The sequence below is a fragment of the Canis lupus genome, chromosome 4, assembly GCF_011100685.1.
Source record: "Canis lupus familiaris isolate Mischka breed German Shepherd chromosome 4, alternate assembly UU_Cfam_GSD_1.0, whole genome shotgun sequence".
Taxonomy (NCBI): Eukaryota; Metazoa; Chordata; class Mammalia; order Carnivora; family Canidae; genus Canis; species Canis lupus.
The window spans coordinates 15,138,833-15,152,600 of NC_049225.1; the positions used below are offsets into that span (position 1 = coordinate 15,138,833).

At 39.3% G+C, this 13,768-nt stretch overlaps 1 protein-coding gene across 1 annotated transcript in view; it reads left to right on the forward strand.

Moving 5' to 3' along the window:
* ZNF365 (zinc finger protein 365) overlaps positions 1-13,469 on the forward strand; it is a 115,875-nt gene extending 102,406 nt beyond the window's left edge. The window contains exon 4 of the mRNA XM_038534044.1: positions 12,012-13,469. Coding sequence (XP_038389972.1) covers positions 12,012-12,122 — 111 coding nt within the window. The 3' untranslated portion in view covers positions 12,123-13,469. The remainder of the gene's footprint in view (positions 1-12,011) is intronic.
* The last annotated feature ends 299 nt before the right edge of the window (positions 13,470-13,768 follow it).

A 13,768-nucleotide genomic window follows, 5' to 3' on the forward strand; every position in this document is an offset into this window, starting at 1 on the left:
CAAAGACCAGTAGCTCCAGGTGATATGAGGTGGTCTCTGTATCAGATCTGGATGTAGCTCTTTTTGTTCCAAAGACACCCAGATGTCAACAGTCTCTACAAATTCTAAGATCCTCTTGGACATATGTTGTCTGGGAGAGGGTAGGATTTCTTGATTAGATGTTGATTCTACTCCCTGGGAATAGCTCCTAGACATTTTTCTCCTTAGTCCTTGGCCCTATCATTTGGGAAGACTTTTCTTTCCACTGTTCTCTTTGATTATGTCTCACAGAGAATTGTAGAACATGGTCTTCTATAGGCTGAAGAGTGTTAGTCCCCTACTTCAAGCTCAAGCAGGAAGGATGGGAGGAAAGGCAAGGGTTGTTCTAAATCTCGAACAATCTCTTTGGATCTAGACTCGTGGTTCTCCTGGTAGCACAGTGCTTTCAACTTGTAACTTATCTATTTGATTCTTGTCAAAAAATTCCTATTCTGTTTTGAAATATGTGTCTGTAGATGTTTAATTGCTAGTAGCTTGTCTCTATCTGATTTCTCTAGGAGACTCACATTCTTAATCTCTTCTTGAGCCATTTTGTCTGATTAAAAGGACTTACTAGATGCCATATTCATAGGTTAAAGTTTCCGCAAATGACATACAGCAATTTGGTTTTTGACACAAGGCTAAATGTTAGTAGGAATTTTTTTTTTTATTCAAAGATAGTCTTTTTATATGCTTTACTGAGTGGAAATAAGAATCAATTATATCTTCCAAACTGTAAAAATTCCCAAGTTTCTGAATTCTCTCTCTCTCTCTCTCTCTCTCTTTTTCCTCTTTCCAGACTGATCAATTCTTTTTGAGCTCATATCTCTTTTTTTTTTTTTTTTTTTGCCAAAGGGGTCTAGTAACAACCAGCTAAAGCTCCTAAAATACTGTTTGCTCACATCTTCTTCTAAAGCTACAAGATCATTAAGGATATGGTTCTTCATCCTTTCACCTTCAATAGCAATTTCCTTGCTTTCCACTAATGAACCCTAGAGTCAATGCAACTTTAGTTTATGTTGCTGCTGCTGTTGTTTACAATAACACTTTGTGTCCATTAATAACTTTTGTATCAGTCAGGATGGACAAGCCTATACTGAGATAACACCTGGCTCCCAAATATCATGGCTTGCAACAAAGGTCTATTTCTTGTTTTCATTACATATCCATTGTGGGGTGGCTGTCACTCCGCTTTATGTCACTTTCACTCTGGGATCCAGACTGATGGACCAACCATAGCTGGAACATTTATTATCTCATGGAAGAAGGAGAAGAGATAGTGATACATGTGTTATTACTTTAAACTTCTGGCTGGAAATGGCACATATCACTTCCACCCACATTGGCCAAAGTGAGTAATATGGCTTACTTCTGACTTCAATATACAGGGATATGTATATATTCCTCCCACAGAGGGGAAAAACCAGAATATTTAATAATTGGTAATATTACTTACCACGAGTACTCTAAATTTTAGAGTCAACGGGTAGACAAAGTATAGATGATAGCTATAGCTATATTCTATAAAATGAAAGTACTAAAAATCTTAAACACGTGAAAAGAACATAGCTGCCAAAAGTGAAGTGAAAGTGTGTGCAATCTATCTCCTTAACCGGAAGCCCTGCCTCAGGTTTTTGGTTGTACAGGCTTTAGCTTGTACTCATGGTGATTATACAATTTATCATGTGGATCAGCACACCCTCGAGAGTGAAAGTTGGTGCGATTAATCATTACATCAGGAAAGCAGGTAAAAACAAAGACCATCCCGTGCAAACCAAGATGTATGATTCCCTTCCTGAGCTTCCTACTGAGCTCAAGTTCCCAATTACAGATTTTTCTGGAACAGTATGAATTCTCAGTTGTAAAAGAATAAGCTCTACACATCAATCATAATTTGGCAGCACATAAGTGAAGGGTTGCCAGCACAATTGTTGGCCAACACATGGTTGAATTCACTTTTTTGACTATTGTTGCTGGCACCTAGATACCACTGTCAACTGTTCTACCTTTACTTTTGTTTTTTATGACTAGGAATCTGCAGTTTTGGAAGAATGAACTTCAGATGGCATGCTTTTGCATGAGGCCTTAGATCCAGAAAATCACATGTTCATTGTGCCAGAAGAGCTTTTTATTTGTTCAACAAGTATTTATTAAGTATGTTTTACATGCTGGGCACTTTACAAGACACTTGAGCTAAAGCGGCGTGGGTTCAGACTTCTGATACATGAGTTGCAGGTAATTTTCATACATCTGACTTTTTTTCCTAATGATACAAATTTCTTGAGGCACAGCTCAGTCCTTATGCTTTATATTTTTCATGGAACCAGGCCCAGTGAGTAGAATAAACTTCAGAATATTTGTTCCTCTAAGATAGGATCGTACTCTATTTAGTTTGGGACATAGCAGGTGCTCAATTATGGTTAAATGAATGGGTATTTATTGAGTAATTTATTTCTTCAGTGCTATTCCCTGGATAGAACAAAATCTAGTTTCCCACCCAAAGAGAAATAATCAGTTGCTTAAGGAAGTCCAGTTGTATTTGTTTCAAAAGTACTCTTACCAGAGAAGTTGAGGGCTAAGCTGAATTCCTCTCATGAGATAAATGCGGTCTTGCTCTCCGCAAAATCAGTGACCTTACAACAGAGGCCAAAGGGGAAGTGTTTTTCCCCCTGAGGCATATTTAGCACAGCCTTATTAGAAATGAAGCATATAATGGAAATTTTTTCCCATCTCTTTCGAGATATTGGTCAGGAATCCGTCATGACAGAGTTCTTCAGTATTTATGAAATTGTCAAGTTGAGAAACACATCTGCTCATTTTTTTTCACTCTGAAATTACTTCACTTAGCAGAGGGGCTGGATTTGGCTGTTCTCTCATGATTTAAATGGCCCGCACCTCATTAGTGTTGCCAACATTTATTTAATAAAATCAAATCAGAATAGCATTTAATTTAGTTTTAATAAGATAGTTAATATATGTTAACTAAATATCAATTGATTATTAAAGTGGAGAGTGCTGAGGTGTAACAAATATGTGAGATATAAATCTTGTTGCTATGCCATTAATTCAGAATTACATAAGCAATAAATGTCTAATTAGATTCTTAGTAGTGATGAGTTGTAAGCATTTATTGAGATTCCATAAGATCGATGTTACAGACTTGTGCTGAGGACCACAGCTTAATTAACTCTTTCATTCTTATTTTCACCAGCCTCTGCCATTGTTTACTGTATAGGGCACTCAAGTGGAGGAGTGGTGGTGGAGTGGGGGAGGTGATCTGAGCACAGCACCCGCTATGATTCCAGACCAGCCAATAATGAGAAGATAGGGATGGCCATTGTCTCATAGGCTTGGATTCCAGGACTTTTGCTAATGCAATCACTGATTTCTAAGGTCCTCTTCCTACAGATAAGTTTGGAGACTCAGCATGAGGTGGCAGTAGAGTCAGACCATTTGCATCAGGTGAAAAGTGGGCCCAGAATTAATCCCATCCTGCATGGGGGAAGAACAGAAAATCTCTTATGCAGTGTGATTTTAGGAATCCTTGCTATTCCAAAAATATCTATCCTACTTCTCTCTCACACTGTCTAAAACTCATTATGCAATTACTCTTTTGGGTTCAGGTTACCCTTTGATTTCTGGATTATGCAGGATGGGCAAAAAGTCCGGAAACGTAGGTAATTATACAAGATAAATAGATAATGGTCATAAAAAAGACAAGATATGTTCAATGATTTTGCATAATGTACTCACTGTGTTGTTTCTTGTTAAAAATATATATCTCAACACACTGTGCAAAACTACAAGAAACACGATTTGTGAATGCAGTGTTTCCATCAATTCTTGTACATGCACCTGTGATATATTGCCTTATTTTGTGTCTCTGATTTGCGCTTAATGAACTTGTTTCTTTAGCATGCCCCCAAAGAAGTAACCAAGTTGGTTCAATCTATAAAAAAAAATTTATTTATCTGTGTCACCAGATTTTATGACCTCTTTGTATTTTAAGCTAATACTAGACAGCTCTCTAACACCATTTGGAAAATTAATCCAACAATTTATTTGGCATAAGGTCATGGAGACTTTGGCTTTGGAATCAGACACACCTGAATCTGAGGTCTGTGTCTTGTCCCTAGTGGTATTAGCTTCTGCACACTACTCAACCTCTCTGGGCATAATAATACTGACCCCATAGCTTAATTGAGGGGATTAAATGAGATAACGTATTAACAGTGCCCAGTGCAGTGTCCTACATTGTCTGAATAAAACAGACATTGATATCCTTTGTTCTCCGCTACTTTCCTCTACCTCTTTCCCTGCCTCCCATTCTGTCTCATTGCCTTTGACGCATGAACATTATCCTCTCTTTTCTTTTAGAGGAGGAGAATACAGTACTCCAGTACAGATGGGTGTAGGGCTCCGGGCTCTAGAAGCCAGAGGTGGGAAGTAGAGGAAGAACACAGAACCATGGAAAAGAGAAGGGGGCAGAACCTAGGAATGTGATTCTTCGCTGTTCACGTTTGCCATGGCCCACCCTGGCCTAGTTCAGACTTCCAAGGGACCGAAGCTCTAGAGGTTGCAGGCACCCCATTGGTCTGTTGACAAAGTTGAATATATCTCAGAGCAACTGCTTTCTCTGCTGGAGCTCCCCTGGGGCTAGGCCACTGCCTAGTTTGCATTCCAGAATTTGGCAGCACTGAAAATAGACATCACAACCTGCCTGGGGGTAGACATCTGGCACTGGACTTACATAGTTGTTTAGGCATCACTACTTTATTCATTCATTGACTTATTCATTTGCTACCTCTCCTGGAATCTTCCTTTGTTTCAGGCTATCTGCTAGTCTCTATGGATAGGATACAAAGAGGCTCACACCTCCATAGGCCCACATCACCTCTCTTTGTATTTAGGACCTATGCCTGCTATAATAGGAACTCTCCAAAGGAAAGAAATCATTGAAATTCTCATCTGTAGATTCAAACTTAGTGAATAAGAAATTTAATTTTTTTCCTAGGAAATTTGGTAGCAGAAGCTATGGGCAAATATTTGATTTTTTTTTCTTCCTATTTGGTTTTTCTCTCCTTGTTAGTGAGACTTGGGTACAGGAATTCAGCTGTGGAAAAAAAGTCATTACCAGGCTCTTTTTTTTTTTTTTCCTTTTTTTCTAGTTAGGTGGTTTCCTCTGCCAGTTATAATCTCTGCCAAAAGTTGAGCAAGACAAAGAGAATTAATTAGGTAAATTTTATTTTATTCCTTTTATCAACAAATATTTTCTATGTCTCCTACTGTGAACTCGGTGTTCTTCTGAGCACCATTGGGGATATAAAGAGATGGGGAACATTCCCTGCCTTCGTGGAGTTCTCTTAGTCTTCTGAAGGAGAAAGAATTCAGGGATTTGAAAAGATAGAAAGCAACTGTGTAGGAAACTTTTTCATTCTCCCCAATATGACCAGAGATGGAAAAGCAGCACAGGTTTTACCAGGTTCTCCAGGTATAATATTGAAGGAAGGAAAAGAAGGAGGGGATAACTAAGTTCTAGAACCATCACATTTTTCTTTATATTAACTATCCTAAAAAAAAAATAATAACTGTCCTTAACCTTCCAGACAAGTCTCTGAGACAGGCCTTAGCCCCATTTAATCTATGTAAAAATAGATGCAGAGAGGATGCAGTCCTATTTCTTAACCTCTCTATAGTCCATAGCAATTAAATGGGAAACTTGAATTTGATTCTGAAACAATTTGTCTTCAGAGCTTTCATACATAGAGCACTCTGGGACACCGAATGGGGCTTGAACCAAGTCTTGACAGATGGGTAGAGTTTGCCTCATTATGAAGGAGGAGGACAAACATTTCAAGAAGCTCCCATTTGGAGGATAGTGTGTATAGGCTGATGATACCAAAGTGGACTGCAGATAGTGAAGGAAAACATTTTATTTTAAACTAGCTCTATTCTCTGGCATGTTTCAGGAAGAATCACTGGTATCAATAAATAGTGTTTAAAATAAATAATAAAAACAAATTTGGAGTTGTACCAATGTTTAAGGATTATAATAGTCAATAACGATCTAAAAATGTTTCTCTTCTCTATATGTATAGTTCTGCATGGGATATGAGTCCATTGTTATTGCTGCTCCACTTGGAGTATGCTGCACGGAGTGGCCCAAGTTCTCACTTAATCTACTTCTCAGTAGATCAGCTGCACACTGACACCAGCAATTTGAAATATTTTGTGATTTATGTGTTTCAGGAACAAACAGATGCTTTCTGCGGACTGTGGACCTTGGAAAGTGAGGGGGTAGTTTAGCAATCGACCAGGAAGATATATAAATCATGAGCCTACGTACTTCTAATGAGCCAGGCTCAAAATACATAAAACATTTGAGAGAACCACGAAGAGAGGCTAATCCAGAATCATAGCAGGAGGTTCTAATCTATTTCTCTCAGAACTCGATAGATCAAGTAGACAAAAGAAAACTAGTAAAAGTGTAGAAGATTTGCACCACATAACTTCAAAGCTCGATCTAAGGGTAGATACAGAGCCTTGTACACAAGAGACCAAGAATGCATTCTTTTAAAGCACCCATTGAGTATTTATAAAAATTAATCACATACTAGGTCATGAGAATAGTCTCAACAAATTCCAAAGAATATATTCATATGGTCTATGTTATCTAACCACAAAGAAATAATTAAATTAGAAAAAAAAACAATAAAAAGACTGTTACAAACAACAGCAGCTGTCATACCTTTAGGGGGTAAACATACTTCTAAAAACCTCAAGTGTTAAAGAGGACAAATATGGAAATTAAAAACTATTTAGTACTAAGTTAAAACAATAGCATTACATTTTAAAATGTAGCTAAAAGCAGTACTCAGTGGAAAATTTGCTGTCTGTAAGTTCAATTCTGTGTCAATAAAGGGATTGGATTTTTCAGGAAACTTAAAAAATTGTATTTTTCATAAAGAAGTCAGAAAATAATAAAACAATAGTCTATAGCTAACACTATTCACAAATAAGAACAGAAAATGCAGGCCTATGCTATCTCATATCCAGATTGTTATAAAGCCATAGTAATTAAGGTAAGATGGTGTTGGTACATGGATAGAAAAATAGATCATCAGGACAGAATAGAGAACCTAGAAGTGAAACCAAGCATATATGGGCCCTAGTTCTGTAACAGTGGAGGGGGAAAAATGAGATAAATCAGAGAGAGGGGATGAACTAATAAATAACCCTTCATATGAAAAATTGGTTTTCCTACAAAAAAAATTATAATTAGATCAATACCTCACCATACATAAAAACAATCTCCCAATGGAAAAAATACAATATGAAAAAGAACTTTAAAAAGCATTAGAAGAAGATATTAGGGAATATTTTAGGATCTCAGGATAGGGAATGATTTCTCTTGGCAAAATTCAAAAGCTTAAACTGAAATAAAAAAATATTAAATTTGACTACTCAGTGTTTTTTAAAATCACAATAAAGTTAAAATATAATTGACAAAGTAGAAGGAACAAAGGTACTGTATTTTAATGCATATGAGAGATGAAAGATTGTAATCTAGAATGACCTATGTTACATATAAATAAAAAGACCAAAACAAACAAACAAAAAAACCAAAAACAAACCCTGAAAGAAAATCATCAAGGCTACAAATAGTCAATTCTCAGAAGAGTAAATTTGAATAGCAAATATTAAAAAGAAAATGGCATGCACACAAATGTAAATGAGTACAAGTAAAACTGGGAAAATCAGAATAAGTTCAGTAATGTATCAATGTCAATATTCTGGATGTGTTGTTATATTATAGCTCTGCAAAATGTTACCACAGGGAAAATGGGAAAATGTACAAAAAAATCCCTTCATATTATTTTTTACAATAGCAAATGAATCTACAGTTATCTCAATAAATTTTTACATATAAATATAAAAAGATACTCTCACTGGTAACCAAAGAAATTCAATTTTTAAACAAGATACTATTTACACATATAAAATTGGTAGAAATTAAGAATTGTGACTATCATCAGAGTTGGCCAGGAAGTGACTATTTAGAGAAAAGGGAATTCTAGTATTTTGCTGGTGGGAGTGTAATTTGAAGAGCAATGTTGCAATAACTCTTAAAATTGAAAGTGTGCATAATCAACAAATTTACTTGTAGGTGTATATCCTGGATGTATTATTTTGCATGTGCCCAAGGGGACGTATATAAGGATGTGTTAGCAATTGGTAATATTAAATTGAAATTTAAATTGAAAACAACTCAAATATCCATGAATGGAAGAATGGAAAGTCAGTTGTGGCATATAATGGAATACTAGACAGCAATTAAAATGAATGAAGTAGATCGTTGTGTATCTACATGATAGTTCTTGAAGATAGAATGTCGATTGAGAAAATCAAACTGCAGAGTGTTGCCTACACTACAAAACCATTCATTGTAAGTTTTAAACACACAAAAAAAGATTCTATACTGTTTATAAAATTGTATGTAGCAAGATATTAAAGTATAATAATACTTTATATAAAAGTATAAATATACTTTATAATTATAAAGTATAATTCTTTCTGTTTCAGTTTAAAACTGGAACCCCAAGTCAAAAAGCCAAAGTGCTCCCACATTTTAAAATAAAGCCCAGCTTTCTGGTGATTGATCACAACTTTAACCTTTAAAAAAGGATGGAGAAGTCAAGAGAGATAAAGGGGAATAGAGAAAAGTTTGCTTTGGAATGAGCATCCACTTTGGAATAATGAGAGGCCTCCCTCTATAATTTTGAGAAAGGTTAGGTGTACAGTTCTATCTTACATTAGATGAGGGGCTTTGCTGGGACCACTCAGAGGTTGAGAGTCTCCAAGTTGTTTGTTGAGCACAGTGGGCTTGTATGAAACAGATCCTGAGCAGTCAGGGGTTCAGAGGACATGGTTGGGCGCAGTATTCCCAGGGTCCAACAGGAGAAAAGCTGTGCTGGGAATGGCCTGGACCAGAGTCAAGAATGCATGAGTATTTCCCATGGACAAAATGGGCCACGAAGAAGAGCCTGCCATTGATTGACTGATTGATAAATTGACTGATTCATTCATTCATTCATTCAACAAGTATTTATTAAGTGCCTATTATATGCCAAGCACTGTTTTAAGTATTTAGATCAGTGAACAAATAGGTAATGATCCTCATTCTTATAGATCTTACATTTCAGTTGGAAGAGACAGACAGGAAAGAATAAATATATTAAATAGTTGAATGATAAAGAGTAATACAATGTGATAAGTACTACAGGAAAAATGAACAGCTGGACAGCAGCATCGAAGAATACAAAAGAAAAACTTTAACAAGGGGTGCCTGTGGCTCAGGTGGTAAGCGTATGCCTTAGGTTCAAGTCATGATCTCAGGGTCCTGAGACAGAGCCTTGCATCAGGTTCCTTGCTCAGCGGAGAGTCTGCTGCTCCCTCTGCTTCTGCCCCTCCCTCACTCATTCTCTCTCTCTCTCTCAAATAAATAAAATAGTTTTTTTTTTTAAAAACAACATTTTAACAAATAGAAAACATACCATATCCTAAGAGAGGAAGACTATACTACACAGATGATAACTCTCCGTTAATTAATTTAGAACTATAATGTAATCCCAAGAGAGACACCAATAGTTTGTAAGGTTATTTAAATTAGACTGATTGTAATGTCCAGGGGAGAGATTGAGAGATTTGACAGTATGATAAGAAAAAAGTCTTCATGGAAAAGCATATGATAAATGAAAAGACAAATAACAAATTGGGAACAAAATTTCCACCTGATAGAACTAATTTTGTTAATAAACAAAGACCTACAAATAAGTAAGCAAGCTAACGACTCAGTGGGAAAATGGGCCAGGAAAATGAGTGAGCAATGAAAAGAAAATACAGATAGATTGTTAAGTGTATGAAGTGATGCTCAAACCTCTTGGAATTTGTTTAAAAAACCTCAGCGTGATACCACTTCTCACACATAGACAGAGATCCAAAAGGTAGATAACATGCCGAGGGCCGGAGTCCAGGACATGGGCACGCTCTTACATTGCTAATAGAGGCAGACACTGTTGCTTCCTCTGAAGAGTAACCTGAAGGTGACTCTCCACAATCAAAATGCCTCTAATGTCCTTTGATCTAGAGATACCACTTTTAGGACTTACCTGGAGATATACTTTTACTGGAGTGAAGTAACAGAGGTACAAGACTATTCACTGTGATATTATTTTGAATATCGGGAAATTAAAAGCTGCTTAAATATCTATAGAAAAGGGACTGGTTGCATAATGCCCATCATAGTATGCAAGCGACCATGAGGGAGCTGCCCAGAACAATGAGGCAAAGCTCTCTGAGATACAGTCAGCGGAAAAAGCGAACAAATCAGAATATAAAACATGCACAAGTTTGTTAAAGACATACATGTGTGCTGTACATTCCTGGAATAAGGTAACTGGTGGTCACCTCTTAGACCAGGGACTGGGTGACCAAAGGGAGAGACTTTTTTCACCATGTGCACCTTTTGAATTTTATACCACGTGCTTGATTTGCTAATTTTGAAACCATAAGTGACTTTTTAAAAAGTCAATGGGTGAAGCACACAGGCAAACTAATTAGAAAAGATCAAGAAAACTGTTGCCTTAGAGGTGTCATCATGATTCTCTGAGGTGAGTCTGGAAATGAAACTAGTCCACATTTAAGTGGAACTGGGTTGGGGTTTTTTGGTTTTGTTTTTGGTTTTGTTTTGTTTTCGTTTTTTTTTTTTTTTTTAATTCTTCTGCAAATTCACTTGAAATCCACCAGATGGCACAAGAAAATACAGTGTGAACAAAACTGGAGTGGCTGGTGCAGGTAACAAATCGGGGCTGGTGAGAAACCAGACTAAGGAGAGCAGAGGTTTGCTCCAGACTGAGTCCAGCTGATTCGCACTTCAGTCTAGCCAGGGGCCTGGGGGCACGATGTTGTCGCATGCCAGACAGGGGATGCTGGGGACTCGGCAGGTGGTGCTGGTGATCACAGACATGGAATTATCTGTATGTCACAGCCTCGGCATCAATGGCTCATTGAAAGTTCACTTCTTCCATGTAGAATCCTCTTTCCTTTCTTTTTTCCTCCTTAATCCATACTTAATGCCTTATGAAAAGAGGTATTTGTTTCTTGGTAAGCCACGTTTCTTTAATTAAAGGAGGAGGGTTGGGAGAGGTCTCCTGGAAAAGGAAAAAAACTCTGGTTTCACAATATGCACTATTTATGAGGGTGCTTTGCTGTTGAAACCTATTAGAGGCCAGCCCGGCCCGGTTTGCCTCTTGCCCTCCCAGGAGACAATTACTGTCCTGCATAACAATTTGAAGCAAAGATCGGATGTGGTCGAAAGAACAGTTGCGGCCCTCTCTCGGGCAACCGTTTCTGCTTAGATTTCTTAATTGTTTCCACCACTTCCTTTCCTTGGCTTGTGGCCTTCTGTGTTCCGTAGGATCCTGAATTTTAATAAAAGCCTCCCATCCCCTCTGGAATTCACATATGCAAGCAGACACCCCCCCAGACCCTGGAGACACAGCACCTTAGAGCAGTGCTTTGGGCCCAATTCGTTCAGCACCCAGGGCTCGGGAGTCTTTTCAATGCCACTCCTTTGCCTTCAGGGCCTGTGGGGAGAAGGGGCACCCAATCCAAGCCGCCCTTGCCCCGCCCCCTCCGGTCATCACAGCTTTCCCTCCTCCCAGGCCTAGCCTTCTGGTTTGTTCTTAGCCCCTTAGACAACTGCCAATTCCTCTCTCCTCTCCTCTCCTCTTCCTTTGGGTCTGTTTGCGGTGTGACCTTCTGGGAGACTTTGCACAGTAAAGCAGGGCATCGGGGAAAGGAACTCGGCAGGACGATTGTTTCGTGGGTGCAGTTCTTAGCACTGAAGTACCCAGGCAGGGAGAGGTTTGGGGGACACTTAGGGCTACCACACTGGATAATCCACTTTTGTTTTTTTTCTTCACTAAAATGAGAGACCAGCCCTGCTACTGCTGCTGCCTCTACCTGGCGGGCAAGATGCTGGAGCTGAAGATTTGGGCGCAGCCTGGACCAGGGGTCGGTGTGCGGGCCCAGGAATCAGCTGAAGCTCATCTCAGCACTGGGACCTCAGTTTGGGAACATACTCACCCCCCTGGGCCTCAGCGTCCTCAGCTCTACAATGGGGATGACCGCAGCAGTCAAGCCCGCCCCAAAGAACTATTGTGAAGAGGAATAAAATCAAATCACTTATTTAAGAGAATCTCAAGGTTGTAAATGTTCTGCATCCATGGGATATCAAAAACCACCGTGCAACTGGCTTAGGTACTGGGAGATGCACTGGTCAAAATGTCTTGGCTGTGGTGGGGTCCAGGAACTGGACACGGTGGCTCCAGGGGATGTGAGGTGATCGGAGGCTGAAGGACTGTCCCCGCTGAGACCATGTGCGGGTGGTGGGCTGTCACCGTGGCTCCCTCCAACCCGGCTGAATGCAAGGGAAACTCCTTCTGCCAGAGAGAAAGAGCTGCCTTTTAGGGAGCTGAGATCTTTTAGTTAAAATACCATGCAAAATGATGATGGAGGTGTCACAGCAGTGTCCCTTGCCCAAGAATGACAAACCAAAATCCAAAGCGTGCATTTCCCTACTTGTATCTTAAGCACTTCCCAGCATCTGCTCGGTCCTTTTCTTTGTTTTTCAAACCGACTTACGCACGTAGTCCTTAACAAGTCTGAAACTGCATACAGACTACTTTTTCTGCAAGAGGACCGTCGATGCAAACCACGTCCTGTACTCTTCCACCATGTGCAGCAGTATTTTATTTCAGCTTCTTTTTCAGAGACCACCCTCACCTTTCCTGCAACAGCCGCCTGCCACCTTACTGTTGAAGGAACAGTCTGTAGATCACAAAGAACTTTCACAGATAAAATCGGCTAGCCCGCACAGAGCACTCTGCGATATAGATGTTATCTCTCCTCTACAGATGAAGAAACAAGCTCAAAGGGATTTGCTGATTTGTCCAGAGTTGTCGTTTGTCAATTCAGAGCCAGAATTAGGGCTCAGCCCTGGGTTCCATCTCTCCTTTAGCAGCTGTGTAAGAAGTCCCCACGGTCCTGGAGTCGTGGAGCTTCGTCATGCTGAATGGGAGAAATGACACGTGGCATCTGTCGTGCAGCATTTACTCATGATTCATGTGCTGCTCTCCACTAGCTGTTCTAAAATGTGTTGGGGTGTGTAGCCCCAGGACTGGGGTGGGGTGGGGTGGGAGGAAGAGTCTTCCCTGTCCAAATACGTTTGGAAAATGCTTTATGCTGTACCCCCGGCTACCCCACAATGTGCACATTATCATTTGAAAGGCCTTGAGATGTCTGTTTTACCTTATTTGACTGCGTATTTCCCAAGCTTATTTGGGCACAGACTTCTTTATATAACATCTATTAAAATCCTGCAGAATTAGTGTGCTGTGCATGAAATACACTTTGGGAGAAGTGTTTAAAAATGATTTGAGTGAAGTTGAGAAAGTCGGAGAAAGTAATCAGAGGAGACATAAATTAGTCAAGAAGAATTCTGTGGGGACAGAGGGGAAGCCTGGGCGAAAGATATTCGACTGGGAGACCGTGGGCTTGGTGCTACGCGCTTGTACTTGGTCTTTGATAGATGCTCGTGCGGGTTCTTGCCCCAGTCAGCCTCAATCTTCCTGTCCCTGAATTGAAGGGACTTGTCTGACAGATCTCCAAAGTTGTTTCTCACCATTAT